This window comes from Emys orbicularis, chromosome 6 (genome assembly GCF_028017835.1).
Source record: "Emys orbicularis isolate rEmyOrb1 chromosome 6, rEmyOrb1.hap1, whole genome shotgun sequence".
Classification (NCBI taxonomy): Eukaryota; Metazoa; Chordata; order Testudines; family Emydidae; genus Emys; species Emys orbicularis.
In genome coordinates this window covers 88,833,009-88,854,179 of record NC_088688.1, presented here as the reverse complement: position 1 = coordinate 88,854,179, position 21,171 = coordinate 88,833,009, and the positions used below count along the sequence as shown (strand labels likewise).

At 42.0% G+C, this 21,171-nt stretch overlaps 1 protein-coding gene across 1 annotated transcript in view; it reads right to left on the bottom strand.

Moving 5' to 3' along the window:
- FANCC (FA complementation group C) overlaps positions 1 to 21,171 on the bottom strand; it is a 105,211-nt gene that overhangs the window by 38,718 nt on the left and 45,322 nt on the right. The window contains exons 4-7 of the mRNA XM_065406349.1: positions 19,955 to 20,077; positions 19,050 to 19,114; positions 16,286 to 16,450; positions 15,007 to 15,163 (exon numbers count right to left, since the gene is read on the bottom strand). Coding sequence (XP_065262421.1) covers positions 15,007 to 15,163; positions 16,286 to 16,450; positions 19,050 to 19,114; positions 19,955 to 20,077 — 510 coding nt within the window. The remainder of the gene's footprint in view (positions 1 to 15,006; positions 15,164 to 16,285; positions 16,451 to 19,049; positions 19,115 to 19,954; positions 20,078 to 21,171) is intronic.

Sequence of the window (21,171 nt, the reverse complement as noted above, 5' to 3'; positions counted from 1 at the left end):
GGAAGAAAATTAGACACTAATTAAGATGCAACTCTCACCCAATTAGCTTTCATTGTACAATGTACAGCATTGCCAGTGGACACTACTATGCTGCAGTTACTAAACAAGCGATCTTGGACCAAACCCTGTAAAGGGCTCAGCATCCCAGGATTAGACTCCTTAAAAACAACAAGGAAGACATAAGAACATAACATAAGAACATAAGAAAGGCCGTACTGGGTCAGACCAAAGGTCCATCTAGCCCAGTATCTGTCTACCGACAGTGGCCAATGCCAGGTGCCCCAGAGGGAGTGAACCTAACAAGCAATGATCAAGTGATCTCTCTCCTGCCATCCATCTCCATCCTCTGACAAACAGAGGCTAGGGACACCATTCTTACCCATCCTGGCTAATAGCCATTTATGGACTTAGCCACCATGAATTTATCCAGTCCCCTTTTAAACATTGTTATAGTCCTAGCCTTCACAACCTCCTCAGGTAAGGAGTTCCACAAGTTGACTGTGCGCTGCGTGAAGAAGAACTTCCTTTTATTTGTTTTAAACCTGCTGCCTATTAATTTCTTTTGGTGACCCCTAGTTCTTGTATTATGGGAATAAGTAAATAACTTTTCCTTATCCACTTTCTCAACATCACTCATGATTTTATATACCTCTATCATGTCCCCCCTTAGTCTTCTCTTTTCCAAACTGAAGAGTCCTAGCCTCTTTAATCTTTCCTCATATGGGACCCTCTCTAAACCCTTAATCATTTTAGTTGCTCTTTTCTGAACCTTTTCTAGTGCTAGAATATCTTTTTTGAGGTGAGGAGACCACATCTGTACACAGTATTCGAGATGTGGGCGAACCATGGATTTATATAAGGGCAATAATATATTCTCAGTCTTATTCTCTATCCCCTTTTTAATGATTCCTAACATCCTGTTTGCTTTTTTGACCGCCTCTGCACACTGCGTGGACATCTTTAGAGAACTATCCACGATGACGCCAAGATCTTTTTCCTGACTCGTTGTAGCTAAATTAGCCCCCATCATATTGTATGTATAGTTGGGGTTATTTTTTCCAATGTGCATTACTTTACATTTATCCACATTAAATTTCATTTGCCATTTTGTTGCCCAATCACTTAGTTTTGTGAGATCTTTTTGAAGTTCTTCACAATCTGCTTTGGTCTTAACTATCTTGAGTAGTTTAGTATCATCTGCAAACTTTGCCACCTCACTGTTTACCCCTTTCTCCAGATCATTTATGAATAAATTGAATAGGATAGGTCCTAGGACTGACCCTTGGGGAACACCACTAGTTACCCCTCTCCATTCTGAGAATTTACCGTTAATTCCTACCCTTTGTTCCCTGTCCTTTAACCAGTTCTCAATCCATGAAAGGACCTTCCCTTTTATCCCATGACAGCTTAATTTACGTAAGAGCCTTTGGTGAGGGACCTTGTCAAAGGCTTTCTGGAAATCTAAGTACACTATGTCCACCGGATCCCCCTTGTCCACATGTTTGTTGACCCCTTCAAAGAACTCTAATAGATTAGTAAGACACGATTTTTTAGACGTGAGACTAACAATTATACTAGGCAGACTAGACAGTTCATAAATGTACACATCTGTGATCTAGAACTGTGTATGACAAGTATCTCTAAAAAATATTAAGGGTGGCAGACAGATGAAAAAGGGTTGCTATGCATGCAACTCCTGCAGCCAAGAGAAAGGAGCAGATGAGCAAACTTTTTTTTTTTTAGTTTTCTCTGTATACTATCCCTTTTGGATGCAAGTTGATGTTCTGGTTACACCAACAAAACTAATGACAAGAAATTAATTTGCCTTCTTTTCTCTACCATTGTTCAGCAACTACAGTATACACTTTGGTCTGACACATTTTTTCATAATCCCATACCCTTCTATGTATCTTGGCATTTCTATGTGACCTAAAAACATTTACTGCATCTTAGAGCCCAAAAATACGTTTTTAAATTAGTTAAGTTTTTCATCCTCTCTGTGCCATGATATAACAGCACACATAAGACCATCACATTTTATGGAAGTTATTATATGAGATGGTATATTAGTAAATGTAAGCCGCAAAATAAACCCATATTTTTCACTTATAAGATTTAGGCTCTTCTACAGCACTCATCTAGGCAACAAAATAAACACTTGCATAAACCCAGATTTTAATTTTTATAAAACAAAAAAGAGTGACAGGCATAATTTTTTGCTAAGGAAAACATCTAAAGATTTGGTAAGAAAGCAAGTCCTGAAGAATAATTCCATTTTTTTAAAAAGTGTCTAATAAAATGCTTTTTATAGACTTCAGGATCCAGGGATGGAATACTGTGTTTCCACGGGGTATTTACTGTCATGGCCCTTACCCAAAGTGCCTGAAGCACCAGTCTAAATTAAAATTCTGTGCATCTAGTTCAAGCTGCAAAGCACCTTAAAAAGAAGATATATTTTTTTAGAACAGCTTATAGGTAAATGGAGAGTTTACCAGACACATAAACCTTAAAAAAAAAAAAAAAAAAAAAAAAAAAAGATAGCCATTAGTATAAACTGTCAAGGAAAACTCTGAAAAGGCCAGCTCCTTGTTTCTCACAGCTGTCTTTACCATACTGGAAATATTAGGTGGCACCTCATTTTCATGTTTTAACACTCATTTTTTCTGTCAGACAGCTGTAGTTATGTTGTCATATTGAACGTATGCCACCTAGTGTTCAAGAGTATTCACAGCCGGCTCTTTAGGCATGTGTGAAAAACAGCATGCAGCTTGTTGCAAGGCTGAAGTCTACAAACATCCAGTGCTTGGAAGAAAACTAGGTGGACGAGTTAGGTGGATGTGATTTTTACAGGAAAATATTGTTATTTTAAGGGACTTTACAAAATATATTGATACCTTTTAGTTTTTTAGGGTAACCAATCAAATTGAACCATCTTTGTTTTATTTTTTTGCCAGCTACAGCATGTATGTCTTTTAAAATAACATCATTTGTACACTTGCCAATTTTTACATAAGTTTCAGGGCAAGCACCACAAAATTTTTATGAAATTTTCACTTTATGATACTTTCACGTTCTATCCCATAGATATAATTAGAGTTCATGACAATTTTTTTTATCATTTTTTAATTAAGTAACCCAAGGAATAGTGTACTGGTTGTATTATTAGTTTTCATATTTAATTAAATACAAACATCCATATTTTAATTTACTTGAAATTGACATAATAATTTCCAGCCTTCTGTACTTGAGTTCCATAGGCCTTGGGTCCCTTGCTGCAGAATTTAGGTCAAATTTGATACAGAGCTCACAGGGCCTTGACTATAGCTGTTGCTAGTGCTTTGCCTATAGTAATAAAGTGACTGTATAAGCAAATAAGCCATTTACTTGCTTGTGGCATCAACAATGGTTACATTGCCACTGGATACTGGAGGTTGTTTTAAAGAGGACCAAATCCTATTCTTGGAGCAAAGCCCAACTACATGCGCTTTGTGCAAGGAACAGAACTTTTCCATCCAACTCATTGGCAGGGTGCAGTGAAATAGCACAGTCATTACCAGCAGGAGGAGCCGTGCTGGTGAGTCGACGCCCCGCCACAGGCCTCCTTTCTTCTGAGGATGCGTGAGGCTTTGGGAAGAACACAGTACTTCTTAGTGGAACGACTGGTTCAGGTGAAACTCAGAGACTATTCTGGGGGTGAATTTAGGGTGTAACCATAATGAAACCTTGTTCTTAAGGAATACAGTGCAAGGAGAATCTGCCATCAACGCCCCAAGCTCACTAACCCTGTTGGCTGAGGCGATGGCTACCCAGGAATGCAACCTTCATGGATAGGAGAGACATGGACCAAGAAGCTAAGACTCCTTTTGAACCATTAGTGAGTACTGAGAGAACAAGGTTCAAGTCCCATTGAGGAGTAGGTAGAAAGGTTCTGATTAGGCCTTTCCAGAATCTGCTAGTAGAGGGTAGGCAAAGATCGAGTAGCCCTGTGAAGACAAATTATATGCACTGATTGCTGTTAAGTGGGCCTGTTAGGAACTGTTGGACAAACCTGCTTTCTTCAAGGAAAGAATATAGTCCAGAATGAAAGGAATATCTGTGTCTTCTGGAGAAATATGTCTTTGATGTGCCCAGTCAGAGAAATGCTTCCACTTAGCTAGGTAATATTTCCTACTGGAATCCTTACTACTATTAGAAAGGATGTTCTGTACAGCTTTACACAATGGCTGTAAGGATGATGCCCATCCGAAAACCAGGCTCCAAGATGAAGCAACCATCGGTTGGGATGCCTGATATTGCTATTCCCTTGAGCCAAGAGACTGGGATATGTGTAGGAGGTTAGGGAACCAAAACTGTCTGGGCCAGTTGGGAGCAATGAGAATAACTCGTGCCCTATCTACTGAATCTCATGCAAAACTCGCAACAGGAGTGGTAATAGAGGGAACAGATTTTTTCAGCATTTACGCAGATGTCCAGAAAGAAGAGCTCTTGGACTGCTAGTTTGGCAAGTACACAACTTGAAATCATGCTTGCAGGCAACGAAGATGGAGTCTTGCAAAAAATGTGAAAGTTGAAGCTTCGGGGACGTTGGGGGTTCCAGTCCAGACCAAGCAGCAGTGGGAAGGAACTAGAGAGGCAGTCAGCTCACCCTGCCCTTTATCTCCTTGGTCAGAGACACAAGGTGAGCCAGGACACATGTGCAGACCAACGGACACTGCTTTCAAAATTCTCCAGCTCTGGGCACATGGAGAGTATGTGTACCCACAGTGGAATACACACAGGGACCAGAACTCAAAGAAGATGGGATTTTCAGGATGCCAAGGTTATCACCTAATCTTTTCAAAAGATACCATGGGATCTCACATCCCAAATTGCCCTTGAATTTATCTTGGCAAACCATCTCTCATACATGGGAAACAGCATAAGAAAAAGCTTTGCAAAACTGGCATCATATCCTCTGGACCCTCTCCCCATCAATTTCAAAATCTGCATGATCTGTAGAGCACAATTCAACCTAGAATGCACAGCCAGACTAAGGATATTGGAATTGCAGGTCTGAACTAATGATTACATATTCAGATGTATATTTCTCATACAATCAAAGATACTGGCACCTTTATTTTGTTTCCTTTTTAAAAGGAAATTAAATGCAAAAAATTGCGATGTAACATTATGGTGGAGATGCTACACGCATACACAAACAAATCATGTAAAATTCAGCTACTTTTTCTATTATGAATTTTTCTGATTCATGATTGATAATAGGAATAAGAAAAAACATTGATTTATTTTAACAATAAACACAGAAACAAATACATAGAGAAATAAAGGAGAAAACATGCATATGTGCTTATACATATACACGTGTTAATGTATGTATAAGTAACAAACACATATCTGTTATGTGTTTTATTAATCAATATATCTTAATGTGCTTTACATAAACAAGTATTATCCTCAAAAAGTATATACAGGTGAAGAAACTGAAGTACAGAAGTTAAGTGACTTGCCCAAAATCACATAGCATGTGAATGGAAGAAATGGGAACAGAACTAAAGTCCTCTTGACTCCCAGTCTCATGTCCTATTCATTGGATCCAGCTGCTCTATGGCTAAATAACTCTAACTTTAAGAAACTATTACACTTCTGTACTTTACCAGATTGTTTGTATTTCCAAGTTTTATTTTTTTACTAGCACTATACAAAAATATTGCTTAATTAGTGATAAACATGTCACTCCTGAATTTTTGGTTTAACTTTAACGAGTACCAAATGCATCTTTATTCTATGTATACAAACCTATTTTAAGAGCTTTAAGATTAGCTGACTTTTAGTCACAAGTACTTGGTGAGTTCAAAAAGGTAGGATCTACTCACATGTTTAAAAGACTCCTAACTAGGAGACAGCAAACTGCGATTTTATTTTCAACAGCTATTAAAAAGGGAATACCATTTAATTTCTTTTATAGAATTCTTGTAGTGAAGAGCATGAGGAATTCACCAAGAGCACAAGTAAAATTAATCCACACAATTCCCAGTGTTTCAACTCAAGGATATATCCTTTTGAGGATGGATTCTTTTATAAAATACACTGTTAAGGAAATTAATTGTATCTGTTGAACTTTACTTAGCTGGGATACCCTGCAAGGAAACTCAATTTAAAACAAAAATTGTCTTGCCTCTCCCAATTTCTCTCTTACACCTCCCCCATCTTTCTCCCTGTTCTCTGCCTCTTTCACTGGCAGGTCTAGCTGTGAAAGATGACTCTGGATCCAGCTAGAAGATAACTGTGTGGATCAGTCAAAGCAGGGGGGCAATGTAGGGGCATAAGAACCAGGGTACAACCCCAAACCTTAGTATCCTTTATGGCAGCATAACAGTGTGTCACCACCCCACCTAATAAGTGGCACTTTTCACTCTGCAGTGCTGAATCAAAAACAATAGCATTTGAGGGTCTACAACCTGAATTTCAGCTGGCAAGCATAACATAGTTTTGATTCTGGGCCAGACTTGGGAAAGTTGATGATGCCAGAAGAACTACATACTTACAAAATGGCTTACAATGTCAAGAACGACATATGTTTTAAGGGTCAGAAACTAAAGCCAAGGATTAAGGTTTTCTTGTGCCCTACCTTTCAAAGGAGCACAACTACATCTGCTTCCAAAAGTACTAACTAAAATCTGCACAGACATTACTATTGGCCCTGATTTGCCTATATGTGCATGTAGTGAGGACTGTACAAAAAGCCTGAAATGTATCTGTAAAGGAAGGTATCTAAAAAAAAATTCTAATTTGCAAATTAAGAATTTAGTTTAATACACCACCGCATAGATATTACAAACACATATATACATACACACATATATATTATACACTAATGTACACTTCAACCCTCAAAAATGCAAGACCTCCCAATTCCTGAGATGCCAAAGAATATTCATGTAGATTATTTCGCTATATGCAATGTGTATAATGCTGATCTTTTGTTTTTATTACTTCCTAGTAACTACAGAATTTCCAATACTAATTCCAGTTTCTGCCAAGAGATGTAAACATAATTAACCACACACCATATAAAATACAAGTTACTAGACCATCACACTCTAATTACAGTTGGAATCCAAATATAACAGTATTGGATATCAAGTTTCTTTCATACTAAAGCACAGCAGTCTTCTATCTGGGCCCTGCAGATCTCAAAGGGCAGGTCTACACTACCGCTTAAGTTGATCTAACTTTCATTGCTCAGGGGTGTGAAAAAAAAAACCCACCATGAGCAACTCAAGTTTCACACTGTCCACACCGGCGCTATGTCAGCAGGAAATGATCTCCTGCCGACATAGCTTCCACTTTTCGCCGAGGTGGAGTAATTATGCCGATGGGAGAGTGCTCTCCCGTCAGCATAGTGCGTCTTCACCAGATGCGCTACAGCAGTGCAGCTGCATCGGTGTGCAGCTGCGCTGATGATGTGCTGTAGTGTAGACTTGCCCTAAGATATTTACCTACACCTATGACAGTGCTGAGATAATTCATTGTGATAAATGACTCAGATGATGCAGTTCTGAAGCAGCTTATTCACATAACCAATTTTTTTCTGGTTGCTTTTTTCGTACTGTATTGTTTTTATTGCAAATAGGAAAAAGAGTCTAAATCAATCAGTAATTTTTGGCTCGTCATTTTGTATTGTAATTATCGTAAACCATAAGGCACATAGAGGTCACATCCTGGAAATGTCATAATCAATCAAACAAACAAAACACATATTCACGTACCTCTAAATAAATGTTCTAAATATATTTTAGACAGGATATATTCATCACACTGGTAGATCCAAAGTTTCTACTTACTGTATTCTAAATAGCTTTTAAAATAGCATGTAATAAGGGAATTATTAGACTGACTGACCATTGCTCTGAGCACATCATCCACCCTACCAGCTCCTGCTACCATGCTTCACTGCAAGAAGATCAAGCTTCCTGTCATCACCCTCTCAACTGTACCCTCATATCCCTCTTGCATACTCTTAATGCATTGCCTCCTACCAACAAAGCAAGGCTTATCTGCCTATTTGTCAAATTCTCATCTTTGTGCCTTCATCCACACTACCCCTTTACACAGAATGCCCTCATCTTCTTCTCTTGTTTATCTGTGTGTGTCATTTGTCTTCTTAGAGTGCAAATTTTTGGGGGCAGGGGCTGAATTTTCAAGTATGTGCAATAGGAATGTGCCCAGCACAATATGGTCCCAATCCTGCTGGGGGGCTCTGGGTGTGAATGTAACATAAATATTCAATAAATAAATAATAATATACCCAAGATTAAGACAGAGATTTTACTTTCTTTCTATACTGATCCAATGTTTTCTGTAAGCTCTGTATAGCACCTATATATTATGGTGAATGATGGCTTTAGAAATGTAGAGGGATGGATAGATGGATAAGACAGTTGTATTATATAGATTATGGGAGAGAGATAATCCTGTGACCACTTTACAGGTGGAAAAGAGAGAGATGAGAATGTATACAGGCACAGAACCTTTTGTAATCTTGAGTTCTGAAATGTTCAGATCACTGATTGATGCATAAGCAGCGTCAATGCTAGCAGTTATGTAGCTTGTCAGCATGGTACACAACACCTACAATGGGGATCTACAGAGGCAATGAATAAGAAATAGTTACCTACCTTTCAGTAAGTGTTCTTTGAGATGTGTTGCACATGTCCATTTCCCTGAAGGTGTGTGTGGGCGCCCCATGCACAGCTGTCAAAGATCTTTTCCCCCTCAGCAGTACCCATTAGGGCAGTTTGAGTGCCCTCTGCCATTGCATGCCACTCTGTGCAGGCATAAGAGGGCAGAACCACCCCAATCCATCTTAGTTCCTCTTACCGGGACAGATTTTGATAGAGAGGGGAAGGAGAGTTGGTCATGGAATGAACACGTGCAACACATCTCAAAGAACAACCGTTAGAGAGAGGTAGGCAGTTTCTTCTTCTTTGACTGATTGCTCGTGTCCATTCTACTGGATGTGGGCTCGGAGTCTACAGGAACAGATTGGAGAACAACACGTCCAACAGTGGCATGGGTCCTGGACTGCTTGGCTATAGCATAATGAGAAGCTAACATGTGCAATGATGACCAAGTTGTCCAGAATAGGTGGTTGCACTTGGAAAGCTGCTGATGCTGCATGCGCTCTAGTGAAATGGGCCAATACTCTAGCTCAATGGTGGGCAAACTTTTTGGCCCGAGGGCCACATCTGGGTGGAGAAATTGCATGCAGGGCCATGAATGTAGGGCTGGGGCAGGGGGTAGAGGTGCGAGAGGGAGTCCGGGATGTGGGAGGGGGTGTGATGTGCAGGAAGGGGCTCAGGGCAGGGGGTTGGGGCGCATAGTGTACAAGGGGGCTCAGGGCAGTGGGTTGGGGTGCAGCAGGGGCTCAGGGCAGGGGGTTGGGGTGCAGCAGGGGACTCAGGGCAGGGGGTTTGGGTGCAGGGTGCAGCAGGGGGTTGGGGTGAGGGGTGCAGGCTCCAGCCCAGCGCCGCTTACCTGGAGCAGCTCCGTGGTGGCAGTGGCACGCAGGGGGCTAAGACAGGCTCCCTGCCTGCCCTGGCCCCGCGCTGTTCCCGGAAGCGGCCGGCACCACGTCCCTGCGGCCCCTGCGGGGGGGGGGGGGGGTCAAGAACTCCGCGCGCTGCCCTCCCCTGTGGGTACCTCTCCCGAAGCTCCCATTGGCCGCAGTTCCCCGTTCCTGGCCAATGGCAGCTGAGGGGGGCGGTGCCTGGAGGAGAGGGCAGCGCACGGAGCCCTTTGCCCTCCCCTCCCCCAGGGGCTGCAGGGACGTGGTGCCGGCCGCTTCCAGCAGCGGCGCGGGGCCTGAGGCGCCACGGGGGTGGCAATCCCACGGGCCGGATCCAAAGCCCTGATGGGCCAGATCCAGCCCGCGGGCCGTAGTTTGCCCACCCTTGCTCTACCTGGTGACATCATATTAGCCAACTGGTAACACAAACAAATGCACAAAGAAATCCAGGGTGAAATCCTCTGAATGGAAACTGGATGTCCTTTCATTCTATCCACAACCCGCAACAAACAACTGCGTTGAGGAACCAGGTAGAAAGCTAAAGCTCTTCAAACATCTAACAATGAAGTTTCTCCTCATCTCTATGAGTGTGAAGTTTCACAAAGAAATTCAGCAAATAAATTGCCTGGTTAATGTTAAACCTGGAGGCCACCTTTGTTAGGAACTTTGGGTGAGGGTACAGGTAAACATTATCCTTATGGAAAACTGTATAGGGAGGCTCTGGTACCAGGGTTCTCAACTCACCCACTTTCACAGGTAATCACAATGAAAAAGGCCACATTTATAGAGAGGTAGAGAAGGGAGCAAGTTGCAAGAGGTTCAAAAGTGGCCCCATTAATTTTGCCAACACCAAAATCAGATCCTATGGGGGAATAGGATCTTTCACCTAAGAGTGTAATCTGTCCAAACCATTTAGCAATCTGATGGTGATAGGGTTGGGGGAAAAAAAGAGATCTATTATCTACCAAGGGGTGGAAAGCTGAGATAGCAGCCAGAGGTACTCTGATAGAGTTAACAGCTAAACCTTGATGTTTTAGGTGTAAAAGACCATCCAATACATGACTGATAAGAGCTTATTTGGAGGGAACCTTTTTGTCGGGACCAGATGGAAAAACATTTCTATTAGCCAGATAAGTACCCTTCTCAAAGCTTTATACTATTCAGTAGTACTTTCTGTATGTTCTTAGAGCAAGCCCTTTCCAATGGTGTTAACCATAAAGCATCCACTCTGTCAAATGGAGGGCTTGCAGGTTGGGGTTCAGCAGATACCGATGGCCCTGGGAAATCATGCATAGATTCAACGGGAGAGATAATGGAGGTCTGACTGACAAGGTTGAATACCAGTGTTGCTGAGGCGATGCTGGTGCTATAAGTATGAGGTGAGCCTGATCTTGGACAAGACTCTGGGCAGTAATGGAATCGGAGGTAAGGCATATAGAAAGGAATTCTTCCAGGATAGCAGGAATGTGTCTGTCAACAAACCTGGACTGTAAACAGGATGGCATTTTCTGTTGGCCCTTTTTGCAAAGAGGTCCACCGGGGGAGTCTTCCACAGCTGGTACATGAATCTGGCCATGTCCAGAGACAGCAAACACTGATGGTGATCAGGGAAGAACCTGCTCAGCTGATCTGCCAATGAATTCTGCACTCCTGGAAGGTAAGGAGCTCTGAAGTGAACCAAATTGGCTATGCAAAAGTCCCACAGGTCAATCACCTTCTGGCACAGCTGTGTCAAATGCATCCCTCCCTGCATGTTTACCTAAAATATAGTTGCTGTGCTGTCTGTTAATACTAGCAGATTTTTTCCCCCCTTGATATGCAAAAGGAGGGCTGAACAGACTAGATGGACAGCTCACAACTCTCTGACATTTATGAGAGTCTTCAGTTCTTGGGAAGACCACAGACCTTGAGTCTACAGGGACCCCGTATGTGCCCAACAACTAGGGATGATGCATCTGTGATTAAAGTGAGCATTGGTTGTAGGGGAATGAAGAGAACCCTGTAATAGAGTCTTTGGTGGTTCCTCCCTCCCTCGGGGGGTGGGGGAACCTGACCACACCCAGTTATCTACACTGGGTGGTAACAACACCAGCCCCACTTCCCTACTATTCCCAAGGGGGTTTCTGTCCTTTGTGGGCTCCTTAAGTCTCTCTGGCTGGGGGATCAATATGGAAGTCACAAACTCCCCAAGCTTTCAGGGAGACTCCCTGAGGTTCCAGAAAGCAGAGGTGGGGAAGGTTGTCTATAGTGCTGCCAACAATCTAGTCCCAAGATAATGGGTTTGTGGAAATCGCTCAGTCTGGGTCACAGCCTGTGTGTCTTACCACAGGGGGTCTGCTCCTTTCCTCCCTGCTGTACTTTCCTCAGGGTCGGGATGAAGGTCTCCTGCCTAGGAGTTCCCTTTGCAACATCAGGCGTTGCTCCTGCAGTCTGGTGCTTAGGGTAGGTCTACCATACGTCCGGATTTCCCCGGACACGTCCGGCTTTTCGCTCTTTAAATAGCCGTCCGGGGGGAATTTCTAAATATCTAAAAATGTCCGGGATTTCCCCCCGGTCGGCTATTTAAAGAGCGAAAAGCGGCTGACAGGGCGGCCGAGCGCCTCTCGCATTGGGGCCTTGGCAGCCAAAGCCCCTTCCCGGCTCCCCCCATCCCCTGCAGCCTTAGCACGCTGCCCGGCAGCGCTGGGGGGCGGGGCTGTGCACCTGTGAGGGAACGCGGCGGCGGGGCTGGCAGCGCCGGCCAGAGCCCCTCCCCCGCTTCCCCCCTCCTCCACAGCCTCAGCACGCCGCTCGGCGGGGCGGGGCGCTCCTTGGGGTGCGGAGCCAGACACCTGCTCTAAGCCGAGTGGCACGGTAAGGAGGCTGGGGAGTTGGAGAAGGGGGGCAGTCAGGGGACAGGGGAAGGTGGATGGATCGGGAGTTTAGGGGGGGCTGTCAGGGGGCAGAGGTGTGGAGAGGGGTTGGGACAGTCACGGACAGAGAGCAGGGGGGGTTAGATGGGTTGGGAGTTCTGAGGGGGCTGTCAGGGGCGCAGGGGTGTGGAGAGGGGTTGGGACAGTCAGGGACAGGGAGCAGGGGGTGTAAGATGGGTTGGGGTTCTGGGGGGGCTGTCAGGGGGGCAGGAGTGTGGAGAGGGGTTGGGACAGTCAGGGACAGGGAGCAGGGGGGGTAGATGGGTCGGGAGTTCTGGGGGGGCTGTCAGGGGGCGGGAAGTGGGAGGGAGTGGCTAGGGGGCAGGGCTACCCACCTCCCCCCCCCCGAGTGTCCTCTTTTTTAAAAGTTAAGATATGGTAACCCTAGCTTAGGGTAATCTTGCTCCTTTCCCCCCTGCTTACTGCAGTTTCTTCCCTTTTAAAGCCCTCTTCCCAATCATGCATGATTGACAGGACTGGATAGGTGGGGCTAGCCCAACAACCAGGGCCTCTCTGGTCCCTTCCTCATCCATGTGGGGCCTATACTCTTTCAAAGACCTTCACACAAACTTTCAGCGAGTGTATTCACCAGTCCAGAGTTGACAAAACTAACACCAGTACTTGAGCTACTTAGGACATACACTGAAGCCAGCCAGCCTTGCAACTTCCTGAGGTGTAGTCTGGCGTGCTGCACTACATAGGTACATACTGCCATGTGCCCCAGGAATCTGAGGCAGCTGCGAACTGTGGTGAGAGGATTTGCTTTTACCTCCAGAACTAACCCCTGCAGTGTTTCAAAGCTCAGGGACGGCAGTATGGGGATATCATCACTGGCTTGCCTCTTGATTGCACTAGCTTCTGAGGTACCAAAAGCATAGAAGGTAATGGTACTGCATGCTCCTGAAGAGCCAGACTAGGAACCACAGGCACTGGTACTGGTTGGAAACCTTCCTGCACCACCGGAGACACCAAGAGGTTAAGCAGTTCTCTCACAGCTGCATAAACCTCTGGTGTCATCAGTGCTGGTCTTGATTCCTGACCCTGATGTCCTTCTATGGGTACTTCAGGGGTTGGCCTCGACAGACATGTCACAGGTTCTAGGGTTGACAATCTTAGATGAGGAGTCCTCTAGGGAGCACTCTTCAGAGTCTTTCCCAGAGTCCTTGCCTCTAGCTGACTTCAGTACAGATGATCTTGCCAAACAGGGTACTAAGTCTCTCGAGGGCCTGTCTCTCTTTTCTGGCACCAGAGATAGAGAGTGAGGTGCTGTAGACATCTCTGATGGAGCGCTCCGTACCAAAATTTCAAAAGCAATGGCTCTGATGGTGGGCCATTAGGAGACACTTGAACCTGGCTGCTCTATCCTTCTTAGAGCTAGGCTTGAACCTCTTACAGATGTGACACTTGTCAGTAATGTGGGACTCCCCCAAGCATTTTAGACAGCTGCGGTGTTGGTCAATGACCAGCATCAGCATACTACATGACAGGCAGGACTTAAACCCCAGAAAGCGAGGCATGGCTCTGATACCAGACCCGGTACTGAAATTTGAATTGGTTAAAAAAAACTTAAAAACTGAAACTTAATACTAACACTTATCTATATTAGACTTTACCTAACTACTAACTTCTAAGAAAAAATTAGCTATATACAAGAAGCGAGGGAAGAACTTGCTATAGCAAACTGAAAGCACTCCAACAACCGCCACTGGAAGTAAGAAGCAACTGAGGGGGGTTGGGGGCAGCGGTGCCCCTTTTGTACCTGCACGCATTGGCGCGCAAGGGCAGAGCATGCTCAAGCTGCCCCAACGGGCACCACTGAGGGAAAAAGATCGACAACTGTGCATGTGGGTGCACACACACCTACAGTGGAATGGACATGTAAAAATACTCTAAGAAGAGAGAAGAATTTTAAAATGTTAAAAGACACATGAGAGCACACCTCCAGGTATGTGATTATAGTATCATATATGCCACATTTCAAAGTGTCCATGCCTCAGGTTCACTTTCATAATGCAAGATATGTGCATATGACATACCTATACATCCTGAAATGTATTGCTTTCATAAATGGCTTATGTTACTATTTCTTTGTTAGTGGAAGCCTTTAATCATGTCAAGTGACCAGGTCCCAAATCATTATCAATTTCTAAATACATTGGATGGAATTGGTGCACTATATAATAGAATATTTCTAAAAAAAAATCTAAAATGATTATAGTGCTCAGCACCTCTGACAATCAGGCCCCATTTCTGTTTATCTCCTGATGGTCTATGGATGAAGCTTTTGATGCCAAGACATCATGTTCTGTGAGGTTTTTAATTTTAACGTATTTTATTAGAGTAGGGATTTGCCATGGTGTTCTGCACAAAAATTTCTCCTCTTTCCACTACTGTTATTAAGCTACACACCAGTTGACAGCTACTCTCCCCCATAGAGGTTGCTGGATTTCAGTGATGCTGTATATGAGAGAAGTATTTGGCGATCCTTCAGCATAAAATATGTAATGTATTAATTGTGGTACATACCAGTAATGACTCTCTTATGATACACGCTACCTCTTCCAGTGAACTTGTTTGAGTGGAAATCAACCTTCCAAAAAGATGCAGTGTTGCTTTTTCAAGGCTAGGCAGATGACGAAGCCACAAGCTTAGGATAGCTGATTCAGAGAGGGCAATCTTCTTCCTGAGTTAATGGGAAAATATTGTTTTCTACAAACTGAGCAATGAAGTGAATAAATATTTAAAAGAATTGCATATCAATGCAAAATTATCAATCCACATATACATACTTATACAATTTTAGAAGAAAGTGAAGCTAGCATAAAGAGCAGAGGACAGGTCTGATATGCTTGCAGGAGCCCACAGTGCTGTATTAGTTGGAGTTTCCTAAGGGCTGATAGCTTCATGCCCAGGTGTATTCATCATTGCTATATTCCAGCTGGAAGGTGACAAATGCCTGTATAATTGAAACCAAATCATTATCTGCCAAGATGGAATGGGATGGAGTCTCCTTGCTAACCAGAGATGACAGAAAGCTACTCATGGACACTGCTATGTGAGAGCTTAGCCTCTTCATTAAATTCAAAAGCATTCCTAGACTATGGATTGAATTGAGCAATTATGGGCATGTACCTTCAACCAAAGGAAGCATTGTGGCTACAAACTTCACATAGTGCTTTTTCTCTGTTCACCATTACCTCTGTCTTGCTCAGGTTCAGCTTCAATCACCTGCTCTTCATCTATTAGCTAATCTCATCCAAACACTGGACCACCTTGATGGCAGAGGTATAAGCAAATCTACATATCATTAATTGTATTCAAGTGCCTAGTTAAAAATAATCTGCTGGGAGATACAAGACTTGAAAACGTGGAGAACCAAGTTCTCAATAGAAATATGAGAACTGTCAGGCAACACAAAGACAAGAATATAACTGGTATGTTTTGGTATGCAAGGACACAATATTAAATCTGGATCTCTAATAGCAGAAGTTAGGAAAGATCTAGTATATTTATGGCAAAGAGGTGCAAAATCTCAATGAAAGGCAAAATCCAAAAACAATTACAGTGATGCTGTCTAACATATGTCATAGGGAAAGTAAAACTGAAATAACACATCAGAAATCTAGAATCCTTGTTTTCCTTCAACTTCAGGTCTGCTATTCAGGTAAAAAGAAAATATTTTGTTATGATACAGTAGACATTCAATGCATCCAGCATGCAAGTTCACCAAATAGTAATTCCAACTGAACACAGTTAATATTCTCTTTGGTGAGGAGTAATAATCTGTATATTCTATGTTACTTACTTTAAAAATGTCTCATTCACAGCTTCTAAAAACTCTGAGCTGAGAACCTCTTGCGATCCACCTCCATGATAGGTAAGGAGTGCTTCCAGTAGAGGAGTTACATCAGGCAAAGTGATAAGAGGGACGCAGAAAAGGGACACTACATTTACATGATTATCTGAAACTCTGGAGAAATGAAAAAAGTTTCTTATTTTAGGGAAAGAAAACACTCAAAAGTCTTAATTTCTAAAGTTAAGAAAACATTTATTTATTGTAGCAAATGCTGAAGTATTCTCAAATGGAGATTCTTAAAACAATCAGAATTTCTGTATGTTGGCACTGAGGACTATGGCACTGCAGTAGGGACCTCAAACAATTCTAAAGTGTTGGCAGTGTTCAATAACTATGTATGCCCTGCTAGCAATTAATAGTTTGCCTTTCCCGGTTTGATAAAGAGCAAAGCAGTCCCTCAGAGGAAGATTACAGTTTCACAGCTCCCACATCGGTATCTTAGGTTCTCACAGGAGACAACCAAGCTGGCTTTGATCCCTACGGTTTCCTTGGCTTTTCTCATTCCAGCAGGAATTACTCCAGTACACACCATAGTATAAATCCTGCTACCTTCAAGTGCTCAGGCATAAAAGTGAGGATTTGTCTTAAAGATCTACAACTGAAGGGATGCATAGTACAGTATAGCATAGCATTGCATACCAATTGACCCTGCCTAACAAGATTGCATTTTTGGAAAAGATTAATGATGGTGCAATCTAAATAGTATTAAGGTGGAGGATAATTTAATATTTAAAGCCAAATTTTAAAAAGATTGACTTCTTCACATATGCATGAGGGTGCTAACTGTGCAGCCAAAATAAGGAATTACACATGCAAAAGTAGGTATTTCCCAGTTTATGTACAAAATTACTTGTTGGTACCCATGCATATGAACTTCAGAGGTAAAATTTAACAAGTTATATTTTGCAAATGTGACCCTTTTTTTGATGAGAGACATCCTTCAGAAGACTCCTGGAAACGGGGTAATGATGGATAAAATCAATATAATTTCTAACAGACTAATTGAGGAGGAGATTCATGAAAACTAGTTATTTACAGTGCTCCTGCTCAGCAATAAGAACTGAACGTATTGTGATTTGTTGACATGGAGAGTCCATCTGATTTCTACAGAGGAGAAATGCTACGTGATATATTTTCAAAGTTTCCTACATTTCTGATTTAATATCTCCAGCTTAAAAATGAATATGGAAATAAGTGTAGACATTCAGGCTCAGGCTGAAGCCTGGACTCTAGGATCCTGTGAAGTGGAAGGGTCCCAGATCCTGAACATCTACACCTCAATTAAACAACCCCTAAACCAGAGCCCCACGAGCCTGAATTAGCTGGCACAGGCCAGCCACATGAGTCTAACTGCAGTGTAGACATACCCTTGGACATCCCTCCCCAAACCTTAGTGTGTGTGTATGCGTGCGTGCATGAGAGAGAAGTGTGTGTGTGTGTGTGTGTGTGTGTGTGTGTGTGTGTGTGTGTGTGTGTGTGTGTGTGTGTGTGTGTGAGAGAGAGAGAGAGAGAGAGAAAGTGTATATGTGTTTGAGAGTGAGAGATACATGAGTCAGAATCAGATAAGGGAGTCCATGGTAGTCTAGCTCTTTGCAGGAAAGCCAAGGTTGCAAGTAGGTTGCCCCAGAACTAACGCAAAGACTCAGGGTTTCTGTGCAGATAACTCCCCTCCTGTCTCCTGGTCTCCTATTGCAGGTTTCTCTAGGACTGGACAATCAGATCCTTAACTATTCTGCTGACAGTGCACAAGAAGGAATATAACCCTGCTCTCTCTCCCACCGCTATATAAGCCCTGTAGTATTAGCACAAGTAGTAAAAATCTATTTTGTTACTGAAGTGAGCACCTATGACAGAATATACACAGTGTGCACCTCTGAGTAAAATGGAGCCATTTTCACACAGCCTTTTCAAGTAACAACCACACATTAATCGAATACATCTGGTATGTATCCCTCTGTTTTATTTTTGCTTTCATTTTTGCTGACATATATTTTGATTCAGATGTAATCAAAGGCTCTGTGGGTGTATTCTGAAAATAGTTTTTTTTAAATGTTTTTTAAAAGGTTATGGTCTTCATTTAAAAAAGCCCACAGTACCAGGTATACATTCAAAGTGGTGAGGAAAGCAAGAACTAAGCAAATATAATTGTTCTTTTTACCAAAGAAAGACTGCTGCTCAGTCACCTCAAACAGCACCTCTATCACCCTATTCCACGTATTTAAACAGTGGTTCTACTTGTGTTGAGTAGTAGTTACTCTCATGGGTAATAATCTCAATGGAACTACTGTGTGAGTCAGGACTTCTCAGCATGAGTAAGGACTACAAATTTGGACTCTTGCTAACTGTGCACTAGTGGTGACATCTGCCCTTCTGACATTACATAATAAGCATACAATAATACCTGCACTGTTCACTGATATGATGAACAGGGAATGGAAATACATAATTGGTTAAGAGGGGCATGTAACAGCACTGCAGACATGCTACCCTATACCCCAAGGCTGTGATTATCTGGTAAGTAAAAGGTTTTCTGTGACATTCCACTTAACAGACTTGTCCATTACCGAAGCTATATGGTAATTCTAAATATTACCATGATTCTAAATATATTTTTAAGTCTAAATGCTTGTTTCAAAAAATTTGAAGAAGGACCTCACAGAACTTCAATGATCCATACGAAGACTTATTGAAATGAAGTTTAGATAACACCTACCTCCCTTGAACGTTAAGTCCATTAAACTGATTTCCTTTGAGTTCTGTCACTAATGATAAGACTATCTGTTAAACAAAATCAATTACATTCAAAACACATACATTATATATATACGAGAGAGAGAGAGAGAGATACACACACACACTGCAAATAGGATGACATCAGTTGTATTTTTTGGTGTGAGACACATTTCAATTGTGGTAAGTAGCCTTCTCTGTAGACTTCCCCCTCCCTTTTTTCCCCCTCTCCAGTGCCAAATCAAAGTGTTCAAGACAATTACAGGTACTAAAATTGTTAAACACCCATCATATATCATTCCCATTACACAATTAGCAAATAAGTGAAATATTACAGATCTGCATCCCAAGAGTTAAGAGAAAAGTAACTTTTAAAAAAGCATTACAATGGGTAAAAATTCCAAAATAAGTAGTAAATCTTCATTCTATGAAATATCATCCCCATGATTTTACAGGGTAAATGAAAAATCACTCATTTCCCCAAAATATAGGGTTCAACTAGCATTGTAAATACAGTGTGCACAGTCAAAAAGAAAATATAATTCAAAAAGTTACTTTCTGGCAAACATATGCCACATAAAATATTTTCCTTATTTATTAAATTTCATGTTACAAAATATGTCTTAGCTAATATTCATTTCAGTGATACATGAACAACAAGGATTTTTTTTTTTTTTTTTAAACCCATACACTTTGGTATAAGCCTCCCTTTTTTGTCTCGTCATCTCCCATTTTATCTTTCTTCCTTAAAAGGCTGTAAGAGTAACTAAGGTACAAAAAGATAACAGTCATTCAGTTCATGTTTCTTATAGCAATGACATTTTCATATACATTCTTACAGACTGGTGATTTATTACTAATAAAACCTCCATTACACAAATTACTCACATTTTTAACCAGTTTAGAATAGTAATCTGCAGACGTGTAGCCAAGAGCAGAAATAAAGGTACCAGTACCAGCTTCGTTAGCTCCCCATTCAGAAGAAGAAGAAAGGAGATGGCACAGCAAACTCTTGATGAAATCAATAACGAGGAAGAAACAACAGAATAAAACACGTTTTAGTGTCTGATATCGTTGATGTTATACCTAGATTGTGGGCCAGATCCTCAGATGGATTGTGGGTACTTTGAACCACACCACCAGTATACTTGGGTCACAAAAGTCAAGTGAGAGTTGCTGGGGTGAAGAGCATTCTAGAGTAGGGGTGATGCTGCAGTGGCTGACAGGGAAAACAAGGATTCAGATGTCACATGCTCTTGTTAGTGCTAGTGTAGCAAGATGGCTCCATACTACACGGATTCTGAGCTAGCTTTTAGGCCCCTGGATGCCATTCCAGGCTGGTGTAACTTCAAGTATCCCTCAGACCGTTCTAACACTGTGCACAAGGAAAGAAGTGCACAGAGCAACATCAGAGTCAGTATGGTGGCAAAGGGATTTTTACACTAGAGTTTCACACCAATCCCTCAATTATGCTTAAAGTATTTTGGATGTACTTGAGGATCTGGCCCTATTTTATTTTAGCTATCTCACTAGGGAGTTAATGGCAGCATTTATGGTTTAATGTTGACATTTACTTCTTGTTAATACTTTCACTACTAAATGCTTTACACCAAATTTCGAAAACATTATATAAAAAAATACAAATAGTTGGTATTATATTTGCTGTAAGTTGAAATCGAATGAATTTTTACAAAAGCACAGAACAATGACTGCAGGAAGTGCCATTGATGATTCTGTAGGTGGCACTCTTCCTTCTGAGTTAGTACCAAACCAACACCCCAGCATGTTAGTAAGGCACTGTGCTGCGAGGTATGCTGGCTTTTTGACAAACCAAGGTATCACCCACTTGAACATCCCTCAGCACTTTTCATAAGAGCAGGGCTGTTCATCCTATCACAACTACATTAGTATTCTACTTATCAAAAAAATTACAGCATTTCAGTTGAATATAGTTTTCTGAATTTCCAATTGTCAACTGTTATATTCTAATGGAATATACTACTAGACAGTTGCCATATTCCACCTCAATGGTTCATTTCAGGTGCATGTTGAATCAGGACCTTACATGTTATAGCTACCTAAACAACATACAAATTCAACATGAT